Source organism: Zootoca vivipara, chromosome 8 (genome assembly GCF_965207765.1).
Source record: "Zootoca vivipara chromosome 8, rZooViv2.hap1.1, whole genome shotgun sequence".
NCBI classification, from domain to species: Eukaryota; Metazoa; Chordata; class Lepidosauria; order Squamata; family Lacertidae; genus Zootoca; species Zootoca vivipara.
This window is the reverse complement of record NC_142591.1, coordinates 3,052,015-3,070,033: the sequence shown is the minus strand read 5'-3', so window position 1 is coordinate 3,070,033 and position 18,019 is coordinate 3,052,015. Positions and strand designations below refer to the sequence as shown.

General features: G+C 47.5%; 1 protein-coding gene across 1 annotated transcript in view; it reads left to right on the top strand.

Moving 5' to 3' along the window:
• SORCS2 (sortilin related VPS10 domain containing receptor 2) overlaps positions 1-7,245 on the top strand; it is a 138,977-nt gene extending 131,732 nt beyond the window's left edge. Inside the window, exons 27-28 of the mRNA XM_035103573.3 lie at positions 3,413-3,492; positions 3,772-7,245. Of these exons, the coding sequence (XP_034959464.3) occupies positions 3,413-3,492; positions 3,772-3,795 (104 nt within the window). The 3' untranslated portion in view covers positions 3,796-7,245. The remainder of the gene's footprint in view (positions 1-3,412; positions 3,493-3,771) is intronic.
• The last annotated feature ends 10,774 nt before the right edge of the window (positions 7,246-18,019 follow it).

The window sequence follows — 18,019 nt, the reverse complement described above, 5'->3', positions numbered from 1 at the left end:
AAAAATAATTTCAGGGGCAGGGGCAAAGTAACCCTAGGTTTGTTACAAAGATTTTAAACTATGGGTTGTTAACGATGATTTGCAGTCTTCATAGAATGTAATTCCACAAACCATTGCATTGTGCTAAAGAGAAGAAACAAGAGATTATAGTGAATTGTGCCTGTTGGAAATTTACTGCATTTTATGGGATTATACGTATCAGAACTAACTTCTTACAAATTCCTTTATTTGTCCATTTAGCAATAACAGAGAAAAACATACAGCTTGAGTATGTTTATTGAACATCAATACTTGGAATTCTAAACCAAATTAAAATCCCTAAGGCTGAATTTCCCCTCCTTTTACACATATTTTTCGTTCATTGTGGTGAATGCCAAACCTAAGGTCTGAAACCAGTCAGGGTTTTTTTTGTTAATGCTTTTAAAATTATTATTAAATTTCTATATCACCATCTGAGGATCACAGGGCAGTTTATAATATAAAAACACAAAAATACGTAACATAGTAATAAAATAATAATAACCGCCCCACCACCCAGTTTAAAAGGCCATAGATTGCTTACCGGTAATTACCCAGTGGCCTGGGATAAAAGGAATGGGTTTGCCTGGTATCTAAAGATATATAATGATGGTGCCAGGTGACCCTCCCTGGGGAGAGCATTCCACAAATGGGGAGCCACCACAGAAAAGGCCCATTCTTGTTTTGCTACCTTTGAGATCTTTTGTGGGCCTCAGGTGAGGGTTGCCGGGTCAGGGTTGGCTGATATGGGAAGAGGGTTGTCTGTCCTTGACACTAAAGAAAATACAGTACTAGGTGGATCATTCTGTAAACAAAAAGTAAGTTGTCAACAGTCTTTTGTTTTATGAATTTATCCTTGGGATAGCTCTTCCATTTTTCTCTATGGACACTCAACAAACACAAGCCTGACAATTAGTCTTCACTCACTGTCGGTTTTAGCCCTGCCTTCACCCTCCACAATGTGCCAAAGGATTATTTAGTTGTGCATTTTGTAACTGGGAGGGAAAGTGCTATGAGAATGACCATTTTAATAGCAGAGCACATTTTTGTTGTGGTCCAGTAGTTCAGTAAGGCTCATGTTACAAACATCACACAGTGGTGGTTATATTTCTTTGGTAGACTCACAGCTTGCGTGAGGGCTATGTTTCCAGGGCGTCGGGGGAGGGTGTGTGCATAAAACTGAAATCACATTTAGTCAGAAAACCCTTGGCACTAGCAAGTTGTGTTTAATTTGTGCAATGTCAGCTGGCCAGCTGCAAAGCAGGTAAAACTGATCACACAAGTTACTGTAAATGTGTGCAAGTTGTGAGTCTACTGTTTATCTTTTTGCCAACAATTCATACCAAGTAACAGACTCATCCCCAATGTTTTCAAATTTGTAAAGGTCTTGAATGGGATTGAAAGTTTCATCAATGAAAGAGGACATCAGTGAGATAATTAGTGAATCCAAGGACAAACAACGAAAGTTGTTGTCCATGATGCACACAACTGGAAAAAAAATATGTCTTCTCTTGGTTTTGCCTGGTCCTGCTAATTGCTTGAGTTGCATGATAATACAGTAAGGGGTAATTTTCTGCAAACACACAGATACTCTTTCATTGTTGAATCCCCCAGCTTTCACATAGCATTGGTATGTTGGGTATTAGTCTTTGGATGCTCTTAGGGAAATTTTTTATGATGCCTTTAATTGTGCCAACAGTGGGATTAGCAGTAGACAATGGTGGTCTAATATATTGCCCTGATTTGTGCTTGAACCCTATAGTTGAGCAACCCTTGTATACTTGTACAACTAACTTATTGAGATTGAGTCCAAAATCAGAACAGGCAGATGAGATGGCATTGACAATGCCTACTGCAGTTTGGTCTGAGACGGAAATGAACCCAATGAATTCTCACGTTCAGATGCATTTACATCACTTTCTGCCAGGCTGGAATGGTTTTGCATGTTTTATAACTGCTTTCATGATTTGTTGTAACCTGCCCTGTGCCCTTATGGTAAAGTCCAGGTAAGAAAACTTATAAACAAACATAGGGCAGCCTTCCACCCAACCCCCATGGAAAATCCATGGAAAGTCAGCAGAAACGAGGGATACCATATTTCAAGAAGTGAAAATCCAAAAACACAAATTGTGCCCCTCCCCCTTTTTTTGGAAAAATGATTTTTTTGGTTATGTTGCAAAAAATCCAGGACAAACTGCCGCTTTTTGGAAATTCCCCCCAGACATCACTTCCACCATTGAAATTCCGGAAATTCTCCCGACGTGTGGCAATCCTAGCACAAACAATGTTGTTTCCTTCTGTCCCACGCCAGGGACATTTAGTCTCATAGTAATATCATCCCTGCCCTATCTGAAACTGCATTTTTCTGATGAATGGTCCATTCCAGAATTTTTATTTATTTTTGTTTCTATAGCCTCCATTTTGTCAATTAGCCATAATAGTGGTTCGAGACACATTCCCTTTTTTGAGATCTAGTGGCATGCTGTTCTTTTGACAGAGATTCCTGTGACACACTCTGATTCAGCATAAGGAGCTACGGTATAAACTTGAGTGTAGCATCCCTGGGTGGACGAGGAACAGCTGCCAGGCTTGGTTCCCAGCACCCTCATGGCATCTTGAGATGCAGGGCCGACCCACTCACCAGGCAAGGTGAGGCGACTGCCTCAGGCGCCAGGATCCACAGGGGGTGCAGATTCAGCCTCCTGCTGCCGCCATGGTAGCAGCAACAGCTGTGGCACATGCCTTGGAGGCCTCCTCAGCAGTCTCCTTCCTCCATGCTGCCTCTACCGCAGCATCTTGGCGAATAGGAGGCACTGCAGGTCTCCTCCCACCCTTCATCCCTTCTTCCCTGGCTGGGAGCATTTTGTGGTTTGACAAGTGCTGAAGTGCCTTAGGCCAGCCCTGCTTAGATGATAGACCAGATCTACTATTCCTTCCCTGCCCCGCCTCCCACTCCCAGCCAGGTGATTGGTACTCTTGTTGATTGACTGGGGCTGCTTGTATGCCCCGGATTTAGTGCAAATGTAGGTCAGGGCCATGGTGTAAGGGAACTTTTCAATTATTCCATTCATTCTTTTTGTCCTAGAATTTTCTTAGCTGAACTGCAAGGGATGCTTCCTCCGATTAGGAACTGAAATACATGTGACAAATGTTAGATTTGCCATGGGGGTTCCCTTCTCATCTTTAAGACAGTTTGAACAGACCCTTCTCTGTTTTACAGCATAGTGTGACTAAACAAATCCTAGCTTTCTGTTCTCTCCTCTCATAGTTTTGGAATTTTTACAGTGGCCTATTTCTAGACTCACCCATCCACTTCTTTTGTTTTTATATATTTTATGTTGCCTACTTTATCGCCACCCCCACCTTGGGACTTCTCCACACCATTACCTTGCAGTGGCTCCTTCTGGGAGAGGTGGAAACTTGAACAGCTACAGAGTTCCCTTATTGCTGATGGCAGTCAGTGTCCAGTCCCAGGTCAGTGTCATCTTAAAAGGAAGCCTATGGCTCCATTCTTCTCCCTTGCCTCCTCCCCCCAAACCACTTTATGATGTCACTTGGCCCAACACTATAGGAATTCATACAAAGCCAGTATTTTTAGCAACACAAAACTGCTGCGCCACTCTCACCTGATGTGATTTTGATAAAATCCACCATCCCATTGGGTGGAATTGTTCCTGGAATAGAAGGGGGTGGGGTTCATGTCAAAAATCCTGTAATTTGCTAATCATTGTGCTTTGTTTTTCTGTTCCTTAGGCAATCTCTCAGGCATGGTTCTGAGCACTAATTCCAGGGAGAAACACAGTTGCCTGATTAGCTGATACTCACAAATGAACACATAGACAAGACTCTTCTGTTGGGCCCCTCCTTCTCCCTCTGAAGATATAACTACTGGTGGGATGGAGAATTCTAAGTTGTCTTGAAGATAGGCACAGATGTGTAATACTTGGAGAGAAAGATAATATAATTTGTTTCCATGGCTGTGGACTTTTTTTACACCTCAAACTAAGATATAGTTTTACACCTCAAACTAAGATCTGTAGCCCTAGGCACACTTGCGACCACCTTTTCTGTCTCCCACGTCTCTAGTTCTCAATGTTCATTTAATTGAATGCATACAGCATTTAGCTCACTGTGGCAGTATCAGGTACGAGGCTGCAATTCTTGAGCCATGAAGACTGGTTTTAACAGCTGTTGGCTAGTTGAAGCAGAAATCTGGTGGAATAGTTTCCTTTTACAAGGAAGTGACTCCTGGGTCTGATGTGGCACAACCGAAGAATTCAGAGAGATACTGTCAAGAGACACGTTGATGACTCACTAGCCTCCCTCTTCAGGCCCCCTGCAAGTCCTTCAGGCTGCAGCAGCTGTTTGAAAACATGTATAAGGTGATGCTGAAGTGGGAAGTCTCACAGCTTCTTGTAAATCACCACTAAGAAACTCTCTGCTTTGTTTTGTTCCCAGACCAGGTTTCCTCCTTTTCAGACACCACCCGCCCTTCCGTAAGTGGGTACCACTAGACTGACTGGTAGTTTGCAACCTACATAATTATATAGTATACAGCTTGGGCTGCCTTACCGTCTTTTGGTCCCCGTAACAGCAAGTGTAATTACTTTTTTTATTTCTGTAACCCTTTTTTGTATCTTTTTAAACTTTCTATTTTTATAGCTATACAAGCATTCCTGTCTCAGGATAGTACTGTCAAAGCAGCATACTTGGAACTTGCTATTTTAGTCTTTTTTCCTTTTTCTACTGTGGGGCGGAACAAACTGGAAAAAAAACAACACTGCCTTGGATGTGTCTGACAATCTGGTGAATTAAATGTGAGAATTAATTCCATTGAAATGATTGCACTTTCTCAATCTTACCCCTAGGGGTCATGCTTCATTCCTGAGACCGGCGTTGAGCTAGACCTTATTTCTGTACGCAGGACAATTGTCTCCTGTGATGGTTACTGTTGTTTTGAAGGTGCGCAAGTTCAATGCTGTGTTTGCTTATTCTACCCCAAGTAGCTTCATGGAGCAGGAACTGCAAGGTTGCAGCCAAACCTGCATCTAATTGTATTTGCTCTGAGAGTCTTGTGTAGGAAATGGACCACAACACTGCTTGGAACTAGTCACTAAGCATCTTTCTAATTGTCTCACTTTTTACAATGATCTAGCAGAGTTACCTTAGGTTTGCTGAATAGCAGTGGATAACCAAGCATAAATAAGAATAAGTTATGTTACACTTACTAGTATTGTATGTATTAGATTATTATGTCTCCAAGGTGCCAATGTTTCTTTTTGCTGAAAGCACATTCCATTTTGTCATGCTATATTTTGTCTTCTTGTGAGCACTAAAGCAAATCCCGCAGAACTGTTAAGCACAATGCGTTCAGGAATGGATGATAACATTGCTGTGAATGAATTGTGTCTCGTTTGCCACTTGCTCAGGATCTTATTCTGTCTTTGTTTATGCCGCAAGACCTACTAATGCCCTGAACATTTGCATCTGAAGGAGCCATGTATTATTAGATTATTAGAAGAACTGAATTAGAATTCAGTCTATTAGAATTAGGAGGATTATTAGTGGTTAGCAGCTGTTGAGAAAACATGGGCATGAGGAGTCCCAAGGACTTTATTTTACTGTTCATAGCACTGCTGGCACTGTAAACAGCAAAACTTCTCCAGATAGGATATATGATAGAATTCTTGTCCACCAGGCTGGACAACAATTTTCAGAAATCTTAGAAACCCTTTGAGGAAGGCAAATCACCACAGGTTTATGGGGGTCTATGCTTCACATGTGTGAAAAATTTTTCACAGCATTTACTGGTACATGACAATTGGTATCAAAATGCCAACTCTTATTTCAAGGATAATCAGGATTTACCCTTTCTGGAAAAATCCAATAAATTATATATTAAAAAACATGTTTGCAATATTAAGCCCCCATTTAGAAGAACACAAGAAGAACCCATACCCGCCGCAGATCAATAACAGATTACTAAAAATGGGGGGGGGGGATTGGTCTGTTTCATGACTCCAGCAAAATTAAATCTCATGGCATTCAATAGTTTCTTGGAACACTTTCTGGAGAAGTGGATTATTAGAAGAACTGTATTTAAAGTGCTAATAAGTCAGTTGCTAACTCTTAATTCTAGATTTTTAGTATTGCCTCATGAAAAATATTGCTTCTCGTCCTTGAAATGGAAAACCCCCGCCTTGAATCTACACACAGGAAATTCCAGTTCTGCTCCTCCCCCAATCAGAATAGAAGAAGCTAAATGGTGTGTTTGAGATGTTTTGGTTGTTGTGCTTTTGATTTGTTACTTGAGCACTATTTAACATTAGCATGCATTTTCTGAAAACTCACACTTGTTTTCTGTGCCTGCCTTAATGTTTTTATAAGGTGCACTGTTCATGCTGGGTATGAGTTACAGTCCATTATTCCAACCTATAGTTCCGTGGGCATTGTTGCAGACATGGAACTCCTGCTTCTTATATTCTTTAGTGAAGAGAGAAGCCTTGCACATACAAAAGAACATGTGCAAATATGCAATCCCCTTTACTGAAGTGACTGAGCTTTCATTTCCATCACCACCTATATGTTCTTGCATGTGTGGAAAAAACCTTGGCTGATAAAGTGCAATGCAGAGTTAACATTTTCCTAACTTTGCTGTAAGTGCTCCTCCTTCCAAATATGGAGGGAGGCTTTTTTCAGGGGGGGGGGGAAACAAATTAAAAGGGTTGGACTCTTATTGCAAGAAAGTTCAGATTCTGACAATTTGAAGTCACATAATATCGATATAGCGTTTGCTGTGCTTTTTAATATAGCATAGCAGTCACAGTATGATGTTTTCTCCATTGCCAGATAAACTGCTGGGAACTGTGGGCGAGTTTCTGCTTTAATGCCAGCAGGGAAATCTTGACACAAGAGGGGTTTTCACATTGCATTCAAAGAGTGTACAATCTGTGTACCTGTGTACACAAATAGTTGAGCTGTACACTCGTACAGCTACTCACATGTAGCGTCCTAGGAGTGTGTAATCTGTGTGCACAATAGTTGAGCTGTACCAATCAGTCTGTGTACACTCTTTCACAGAAACGCTTGTACATATGTAAAGACAGCTTGTACCTATGTACAGTGTAACATGTGAACAAGCTTTGTATCTTCTCCCCATATGAGAGGGGAGTGGAGCAGTACTGATTGCAAGTTTTTTTTCTGTGTAATAAAAAGTTTGGAATCTTTTAGCAGTTCTTTTATTGACAGGTAAGGCTGCAATCCTAACCCCACTGTCTCCAAAGTAAGTCACATTTACTTCTGCGTAAGATGAGTGTGTTTGCAAAAAGAGCGCTGCCTGTTACCCTTGCCTCCTTCCTCCTCCATGTTGTGGGATGGGTTGAATAGATTTTTAAAGTCCCATCCTTAGCAGCAAAATTGAAGCATAGGACTTAGGCTGTAAAGCCTTCTTTTGAGCAAAGAAAGGCTGGCTTCCCCCTTTCTTCCTTAACAATCAGGCAACAACTTGGGAAGTAAGTTTTAAAATATAATTCACTTCCTTATAATCTTGCATTGGTTCAACAGTAAAACCTTTGCAGGCAAAATATATTTACAGTATAACCAGCTTCAGGCTGGAGCAAGCAGACACATGTCTGCATCCAAGACTGGTCAAAAAAAGCAAGAAAGAAAAGAAGGAAAATGACGTCACACATAGACCTCTCTACCAGTTACATTTTTCTCAGGTCTGACTTTCTGCCTCTCCACCATACAGCACTGTGGCATTAGCTCCTTCTCATGCTAACTAGAAAGAATATGCATTTGTTAGATTTGGCTGCTAATATCCTGCACATGTCTAATATTAGATCGTAAACTCATTGGTGCAGCAGTTTGTTTTTTTACTCTGCAAAAGCATGATGCACACGACCTTATATCAGCGTTTCTCAACCGCTGTTCCACGGCACACTAGTGTGCCGCGAGACGCTGGCTGGTGTGCCGCGACGTGCGGCGACGAGAAGGGCGATTTGCATTGTCACGAGCCTGGCGGCCGCCAATACACAACACTGACCCGCCGGAAAGCAATATTTGGCAAGTGTTTCTTACAGTCATAATTATAATATAGGGCGGCCCAGAGTTAATTTTTTTAACTTTTTTAATGGTGGTGTGCCTCGTGATTTTTTTCACGGAACAAGTGTGCCGTGGCCCAAAAAAGGTTGAGAAACACTGCCTTATATAAACCATAAGAAGATGCTACATGATCATGTTGCCTGGTGCAAAGCCCCACAGCGAGGGTGGCTGGAAGAAGCAAGGTGAAAGCATGGCTCAGGCATAGAAGCTTTGAGCAATGGTGACCTGTCCTGGGCCAGCTGGGCATAAGACTCATGGAGGCCTGACGAGAAGGGGGCAGCTCAGGTCCCAGCCCTTTCGAAAGGGTTGATGATCCCACTCATCAGTTGATAATCAGGACTCGCTGTCCAGACTTCTAAGAGAAGGCATAAGGAAATTTTGAAGCCGCCTAGCAGGGAGCACCTCTTTTCATAAAGCAAAGTGGAGGCTTAAAAAAATTAAACAGAAGCAGCACTCTCATTGGTTTTGTGGTGACCTGCAACTTTCGCCTCTCCTAAGGTATGTACTGCAGTTTCATGTCTTTCATGTTGCAGTCTATCATAGCATGCACATGCACACCCCCACTTTCTGCAGCTGCCATGTAAAAAGGCTTGTTAAGCTCTGAGATGCCTGGTTTGAATTCATGAACCACTTAAAATGGGAGCAGTATTAAGCAGAGACAGGTGACCAGTGACAATCCACAGCAAATGCAAAACTCAGCTACCCCCAACTTCTGCTACAACTTTTGTCATCTTGTTTGTTTTAGTAGGTATGGTATTTGCTCCATGGATTAAATTGAGACAAAGGAAGTGGCTGCCGTCACTTTGCTTTATCTCTCTTCACTAAAAACACTGCCATCCCTATAGCCATTCACTTTATCTCTGGGTGAAGCTGTGGTGGAAGAAAAATTTCAGGAGACCTGACACATTTTAGAGTTTGACAATGTATCCAAGAATTTCTTCTGATTTAAAGAGATGGCCCAGGCATCTTGGGAGAGTTCATAATCTTTCTGTTCATAGTTATTGTGAGGGACAGGGGATATCGCGAAGTCCCTCCCCTCCTGAGTTCAAGCCCGTCCCCGAGCAAAGGGGAAAGCAGGGAGAGTTCCGATTCCAGTGGGGAAGCAGGAAGTCGTGTCCGAGGCTCAGGCAAGGTAGAGGAGCCAGGGTCCCAGGTGGGACAGGAAGGGGCAAGTAAGGTGGGAAGACCCATCCCCCCAACTCCAGAATTACGCAGGAAGAGGAGGGGCAAGAGGATGGGTCTGCCAAAGCTTTTGTGTTGGAGAAAGACGCGCCAAAAGCCATTAGGAGGTTCTGAAACCGACTGACAACATCGCTCCGTGTAAATAGCATTGACTTGAGCACTGTAAATACGCAGCACCAATAAAAGAATAAAATGCAGAGCTGCGTAGCGTCGTTACTCTGAAGTAGTCCACTCCGGCCACTGTGACAGCAACCTCCTAATCATTTTTGGGCTACTTTGGAGTTGCCGGGATGAGCGTGTCAGAGGCGGAGAAGTGGCGGCAGATCGCTGAGCAAGCCCAGCTAGAACTGCAACAGCTGTCGCTGCAGGCGCAGGGAGAATTGAAGGCAGCTAAAGAGGAGACTAAGAAGGTCCAGGACGACCGGCTACAACTTGCGGAACAGGTGAGAGAGCTCCAGGAAAAAGAGCAGCATTTAAGGGCGGTGGCGGTAGACCTCCAAAACAAGCTGGATGCAGAGAAAAACAAGGCGGGAGGGGCACCCCAAGTCCAAGTGCTGCCAGGAAGGAGAGCCGGGACCCTAGTAAGCAAGTTCAATGGAGACCCGAAGGAGTTTCAGGGCTTTGAGACTGAGATTGTGTATGCTCTTGAGCTGCACCACGATGAGTTCCCTGATGATGAGCACAGAGTAGCGTTTATTGTGGAGCACCTTACAGGGGCGGCCAGGGAGTGGCTAAGACCGTTAATTGCAACAAGGAATCCTTGCATGAAGAATGTCAAACTATTTCTAGAAGGTTTGAAAACGATGTATTCGTCCGATAGTCATATGGACCAGACTAAGGAGGAACTTCATAATTTACGCCAAGGAAATATGACAGTTCGCGCGTATTGGGCGAAATTCACCATGCTGGTGCACAGATTGGGGTGGGATCTGGAGTCTGCCCCAATGCAAGCGGCGTTTTACTTGGGGTTGCATGGGGAGGTGAAGGATGAGCTCTCGAGAGGTCCAAAGCCCAGTAATATGGATCAACTGAGCAAAGCGGCTCTGGCGGTGGGGGTGAGGCAGGAATCCAGATGGAGCGACAAGCAAGCAACGCGCGCAAAGCGGGCTTGGTTCCCACGGTCGCAGGAGAAGCCACTCCCTCAACAACCCTTTCAAGCCACGCCTGGGGCCAGTCAGGACCAGGAACCCATGCAGATTGATAGCGCGCGAGCGCGGGCTTTTCAAACCCCAGCGGCGCCAAGACGCAAGGAGGGAAGGGGTGGGAATTGCTTTCTCTGCAACTCCCCCCAGCATCTCGTCAGAGACTGCCCACATCGCAGGGAGTGGCAAGGAAAGGCGGGAACGGTTGTGCCCTCCCCCACTGACGCAGCACCACAGCAGGGAAACGGGAAAGCCTGGCTGCAGGAGACAAGGGGCGGCAGCCAGGCACAGTCAGCAGACAACAGCCCCAGCCCACCCACCCGCACAGAGAGGAGCAGAGCCAGCCCACCCCTCCCAGAGCAGGAGTGGTTCTAGAAGTGACGCTCACGCTCCCAAATGGCTATCCATTGACGGTCCTCGCCCTAATTGACAGTGGTGCCTCAGCCAACTTCTTCTCGAGAAACTTTGCAGAAGAGCACCAGATCCAGCTTCTGCAGCTGGATTTTCCTCTGCACGTGGCAACCATTGACGGCAGAGAGCTGCTGGGAGGGGCCATCACTCATCAAACCCCCCCCATGAGAATGACGGTTGGACGGCACTCAGAGACACTGGCATTCAACGTCACCACCATCTCAGACCCCCCAATCGTTTTGGGCATGAGCTGGCTGGCGCGCCACGACCCCTCCATAAGTTGGCATCAGAGATGCATCACTTTTGGATCGGACTTTTGCCTGGAACATTGCATGCAGCACCAACCAGGGGAGGGGCCTCCGATAGCCACGGTGGCCACCATGCACGTCAAAGGGGGTGAGGCGATACCCAAACCATACTGGGACCTGCAGGAGGTCTTCAGTGAAGCGGAGTCCGACCACCTGCCCCCACACAGGCCTTTTGACTGCCAGATCAACCTGGTGCCTGGGGCAACTATACCCCCAGCCAAGCTGTACGCCATGTCAGACCAGGAACTGGAGGATCTGCGCGCTTTTATCGACAAGAACCTCAAGCGGGGGTTCATCAGAGAAAGCAAGGCAGCAGGGGGCAGCCCGGTCTTCTGGGTGGACAAGAAAGACACGCAACAGCGCCGTCTTGTGGTGGATTTTAGACGGCTGAATTCGGTGACAGAGCCAGTGGCTTTCCCCATGCCCAGAGTGGATGATCTCCTGACAGCGGCACGCAGAGGCAAGATTTTCACCAAGCTAGACCTGAGGGGGGCGTACAACTTGATCAGGATCCGGGAAGGCGATGAGTGGAAAACCACGATGTTCACGCCTCTGGGCTCTTTTGAATATCTGGTGATGCCCTTCGGGTTGCAAGGGGGCTCAGCATGCTTCCAGGCCTTCATGCACCACGTCCTGGGGTCCCTACTCTTCAGGAAATGCTTGGTCTTTCTGGATGACATCCTTATTTACTCCAACGACCCAGTGCAGCACGTGAAGGACGTCAGGGAGGTGTTACAGCGCCTGAAGGAGAACCACCTGTATGTGAAGCTGGAGAAGTGCAAGTTTCACACCAAGGAGGTGGACTTCCTGGGCTACAAGCTGTCAGACAAGGGGCTGGCAATGGACAAGGACAAGGTGCAGACCATCCTGGACTGGCACAGCCCCAGGACGCGCAAAGATGCCCAACGCCTACTAGGCTTTGCCAACTTCTACAGGAAGTTCATCAAGAACTTCTCTCGAGTTACGGCTCCCATCACTGACTGCCTGAGAGGCAAGCAGAAGTTCAGGTGGACACCAGAGGCGCAAGCAGCGTTCGAAAGCCTCAAGAGGGTGTTCGCCTCAGACCAGAACCTGTTCCACGTGGTTCAGGACGCGCCCCTACGCATTGAAACAGATGCTTCTGATAAGGCTGTGGGCGCCATTTTGTTGCAACTGGACGCCAACAGAGAGTGGAGACCCTGTGCCTTCTTCTCCAGGAAGTTGACCCAGCCCGAGCGAAACTACACAGTTTTTGATCGGGAACTTCTTGCGATCCACGCGGCGTTCCAGCACTGGAGACACTTCCTGGTGGGCGCCAAGCACCCCATCCAGGTGTGCACAGACCACAAGAACCTGGAGTTCTGGAGAACTGCCAGGGTGCTCAACCAGCGGCAGATACGGTGGGCGGAGTTCTTCTCGAACTTCAACTTCTCCATACACTACATCCCAGGAGAGCAGAATGTCAGGGCGGATGCCCTCTCCCGCAAGCCAGAGTACATGGAGGAGGAGGCGCCACCAGCCCCAAGGCACATTTTCCCCCCGTCGGCATGGTCCTGCGGAGCAGCAGTGGTGAGCGAGGCAGAACTCACAGCACTGACGGCAGCGGATGAATTTGCCAACCGCATCTTCAGAGAACTGAGAGGGGGGAGGGAGCAGGCAAAAGACTTTGCAGAACGCAGAGGGCTGCTTTTCTACAAGGGTGCGCTGTACCTACCCACCACCCAGCTTCGACGTACGGTCCTCAAGCAGATGCACGACAACCCTACAGCGGGGCATTTTGGAAGGGACAAGACCACTCACCTAGTCATGAGACACTTCTGGTGGCCAGGGGTGAGGGAAGATGTTCGAGACTATGTAAGGGGCTGTACCACCTGCCAGCGGGCGAAGGTGGTCAGAGCAGCGCCACCAGGGTTGCTGGAGCCCTTAGCCACACCACACAGGCCGTGGGAAGTGGTGTCCATGGACTTCATCACAGATCTGCCTTCGTCCAGGGGTAAGACTGCAGTGTTGGTGGTGGTGGACCTCATGTCCAAAATGTGTCACTTTATACCGTGTGCCAGGGCAGTCTCGGCAGAAGAGACAGCCAAACTGTTTGTTGATCACATTTTCAGACTGCATGGATTACCTTTAAGGGTTATTTCGGATCGTGGCCGCCAATTTGTTTCCAGGTTCTGGCGGCGGCTCATGAACCTCCTGCAGGTGGAGGTCAGCTTGTCGACGGCTAGACACCCGCAGACCAACGGACAAGCGGAGAGGGTCAACGCCATTCTGCAGCAGTACCTGAGATGCTACGTCAGCCAGCGGCAAACGGACTGGGTGGATCGCTTGCCACTAGCAGAATTTGCCTACAACAATGCAGTGCACGTCTCCACAGGGGTGTCGCCCTTTAAGGCCAATTACGGGCGCGACCTCAGATCTTTCCCAGAGAGGGAGAGGGAGGAGGAGGAGGAGGGCCCACAGGCTGAGGATTGGGCAGAGGAACTGGAGACGGTGCACCAGCAGCTCAGAGAACACTTGGAGAGGGCCAAGGAAGCGTACAAAAAGGGGGCAGATCGCCACAGGCGACAAGGGGAGGTCATCAGGGTGGGGGACAAGGTGTGGTTGTCCTCGGAGGGCCTTCCCACCAGAGGGAGGTGCAAAAAGCTGGCACCCAAATGGCTGGGCCCCTTCACGGTCACGCAACAGGTCAACCCGGTGGCATACAGGCTGGCACTGCCAGAGGACATGAGGGTGCATCCAGTGTTTCATAGATCGCTGCTGTCGCCGTACAGGGAAAGCAGCAGGCTCAGAGACAGCGAACAAACCCCCGAGGGAGGGGGGGAGAGGGAAAGCAGGGAGCAACTCAATGAGGCCACGGCCATCCTGGATTCAAGGTGGGGGGTGGGGGGCCTGGAGTACCTCATGGCATGGGAGGATGCTCCACCGTCCCAGAATGACTGGGTTCCCGCCACTCAGATACAGGAGGAATTCTTGGTGGAAGAATTTCACGCCCTCTTTCCCCACAGACCCAAGCCCTGGCACATGGAAAGGGAGGGGGAGGAGGAGGAGGCACGGGAGAACAGCTCACCATGGCGCTGGGAAGCGGAGTTTGAGGAACCAGAGGATGAGGTATGGGTGTCGCCAAGATCCACCCAGTCAGAGGAAGGAGCAGATTGGCAAAACATTTTTACCCCCACCAGCTCTGACGCCACGGACTTTTTGGGATTCCCGTCCTCCCAGGCGGAAGGGGGGGGCTCGCAGGACTGGGGGGAGGTGTTCACACCAACGGGCTCGGAGAGCACCGAGTTTTTAGGCTTCCAGTCGTCACCGACACATGGGGGGGGCCTGGGGAGGGGTGAAGGAGAGCTTGGGAGGGGGGTGGATGTGAGGGACAGGGGATATCGCGAAGTCCCTCCCCTCCTGAGTTCAAGCCCGTCCCCGAGCAAAGGGGAAAGCAGGGAGAGTTCCGATTCCAGTGGGGAAGCAGGAAGTCGTGTCCGAGGCTCAGGCAAGGTAGAGGAGCCAGGGTCCCAGGTGGGACAGGAAGGGGCAAGTAAGGGGGGAAGACCCATCCCCCCAACTCCAGAATTACGCAGGAAGAGGAGGGGCAAGAGGATGGGTCTGCCAAAGCTTTTGTGTTGGAGAAAGACGCGCCAAAAGCCATTAGGAGGTTCTGAAACCGACTGACAACATCGCTCCGTGTAAATAGCATTGACTTGAGCACTGTAAATACGCAGCACCAATAAAAGAATAAAATGCAGAGCTGCGTAGCGTCGTTACTCTGAAGTAGTCCACTCCGGCCACTGTGACAGTTATGATGAAAATTGACATTTTGAAAGGGGAAACGAATCCATCTTAAATTAAATGACTAAAAAGCTTGTGGGAAGGCAATTAAGTACAATCAAATTAATATAATTGATCAAATTACCAATTGGTGCAAATTCAGTGGAGATTAATTATTTTAAATTTCCACTGATTTCAGTGGGAGACATTGGCATATTAGTTCAGTCTTTATGGAAAACAATGGGAGTTAGAGATGCTTTGACTGGAATGTACCTTCTCTGATGACTAAGGGGAAATAGGTGGTTATTGCAGCAAGAATGAACTACACCTGGAGATTCTTTCCAGAACACTACCAATAAATAGAAAACATTATTGAAATGGAGAAAGGGGGCGTGTGTGTTGCCATGTGCCATGTATTTTGTACATTAAAATACATAACAAGAAGACAGGCTTTCAGATCACCCCCATTAGAAAGTTTTGATTTTTATGGACAGGTGGACTTGGATGTCTGTGTTTCTATCAAGTTTCGTAGCCCTGTCTAAATACTTCGGAGCAAGAACCAAGCTAAGTATTTATCCATTAACATCCTTTTGAAAAAAAGCTATGCACCAACAAACAAGACAGCCTTTGCTGCTTCAAAACATCTCTAAAATCTGCAAAACATCACCTGTGTGGTGTTCATTGCCTATTTCACACCTTCCAGCATTCTTCAGATGCAGATAGGGACATTTCTCACTCCGCCCCCCCCCAACCGACCCTCCTCGACCCCCATTTTCGTGCCCCCACCCACAGAGCATTTCCTGTCGCCACCTCTTCACCAACAGGACACAGCACTCAAGCCCTCCACCATTCTGAGAAACCCTCTTAATCACTATTTTATTTTATTCTTTGGTATGTTTACAAAAAGAAAAACACACATCAATAAATACATTTTAGAAAGATTAGATTTGGATGCACAAAGCATTAAAATAAATAAATCCAGACTCCATGCACTTTGTTCTGCTCCCTTTCATGCTGTCCTGGGCGACCCTGCCCTCAGGTGTGCCAGACGTCTCTCCTCCTCTCCCACTTTCCAGCAGCCTCTACAAGCTGCCCTGGGAGGCGACTGGCAACAGCAGCCCTGGAGGAGCAACGGGATGCTCCCTTGGAGCAGACGCTCGGGACAAGTGCCAACTCCTCCTGCTCCTTAAGCTTAGTGGCAAGCAGGGCCGGCGCCTCCATTTAGGCAAACTAGGCCTTGGCCTAGGGCGCCGAAATGCAGGGGGCGCTGTCGAGCCAGCCCGCCGGCCGGCCGCCCATGCTGCCACCAGCGCCGGGAGCAACGAGCGAGTGGTGGCGGTGGCGGCAGCAGCGCCCGTAGCTGAAGCCTTCAGCTATGGGCGCTGTTGCTGCTGACGCCAACGCTCGCTCGCTGAAGAGCTCACAGCGTCCCCTCCAACGCAGCGGCGTTGTGCACGCGTCATGACGCATGCGTCATGATGCACGACGCACGCGTCATGACACATGTGCCGGGGGGAGGTGGCAGAAGGTGATTTAGCCTAGGGCGCAAAAAGCCATATAGCACCGTGCCTGGTGGCAAGCACCACTGGTGGGGAAAATAGGGGCATTCCAGGATCAAATCAGAAGCTGGAATGGCTTTCCAAATTCCAGGACTGTCCCTGGGAAATTAGGACACTTGGAGGGCATGATCTACTCCTATTTGATATGTGCTATCATATGTATTTTGTTGCTTTTGAAAAGTCTTCTGGGATAGCTCAGTGGGTAGAGCATAAGACTCTTTAATCTCAGGGTTGTGGATTGAAGCTCCATGTTTTACAAAAGATTCCTGCATTGGATGATTCTCGTGGTCCCTTTCAACTCTACAATTCTATGATTCTCTGAAATACAGAAGACATCCAGGAAGCCCCTGGCCTGAAGAGTGGGGCTATTAAATTATCAAAATTAAATGACCAAACCCATTAATTTGTAAACTGAGGTGCACGTCAGACTGCTTAGGATTTGCCTCATTCTGCTTTTCTAGCCCAGTTTCAATTCTTATTACAAAAGAATTTCAGAAACAGACTTGCAAGAGAAGTTGCTGAATTACAACTTATCACTAAACTGAAAACTATGGAGAGACCTGGTCTGAATAGAGATATTAGATTCCTGTCTCATTCCATATGCTAATCACCTGCATACTATGCCTTGCTTTTTCCTGTAGGACTAATTGCAGTCATTAACAGTCGTCAACAGGTTTACCATACCCATTGAGTCAATCACCCATCTCCTACTACCCTTCTGAGGAAAACCCCACCCCACCCTCCCACTATATATAAGGGTCTGGTGACTTCTGTTTCAGTGTACCTGAAGAAGTGTGCATACACACGAAAGCTCATATCAAGAACAAACTTAGTTGGTCTCTAAGATAGGGATGTGGGTGGCGCTGTGGGTTAAACCACAGAGCCTAGGGCTTGCTGATCAGAAGGTCGGCGGTTCGAATTCCCGTGACGGGGTGAGCTCCCATTGCTCGGTCCCAGCTCCTGCCAACCTAGCAGTTCGAAAGCACATCAAAGTGCAAGTAGATAAATAGGTACCACTACAGCGGGAAGGTAAACACCATTTCCGTGTGCTGCTCTGATTCGCCAGAAGCAGCTTAGTCATGCTGGCCACATGACCAGGAAGCTGTACGCCGGCTCCCTCGGCCAATAGAGCGAGATGAGTACCGCAACCCCAGAGTTGGTCACAACTGGACCTAATGGTCAGGGGTCCCTTTACCTTTAAGATGCTACTGGTGTTGTAAACAAAACATGCCCTTATTCCCTTATGGGGTACACAAGAGCCCTTATAGAGTCCTTTGTAGGTTCTCCATCGGTAGGAGAAAATAACAGAGGCCAACCAGAGAATATTGAGAAGCAAAGCAGCTAGTAAGCCTGATCTTGATTAAAGTTGTTGCAACAGGCAGGAGAGAGGAGGAGGACCACAAACCATTTTGAAATTCCTTGCCCTGGAGCTCAAGACCACCCCTCCATGCATCATACATACATCACAGAAGAGGTGTAGCCCAAGACCACCCCCCAGATACTGGTACATCATACCTACATCACAGACAAGGCGGCCTACAACAGAAATTTGAAT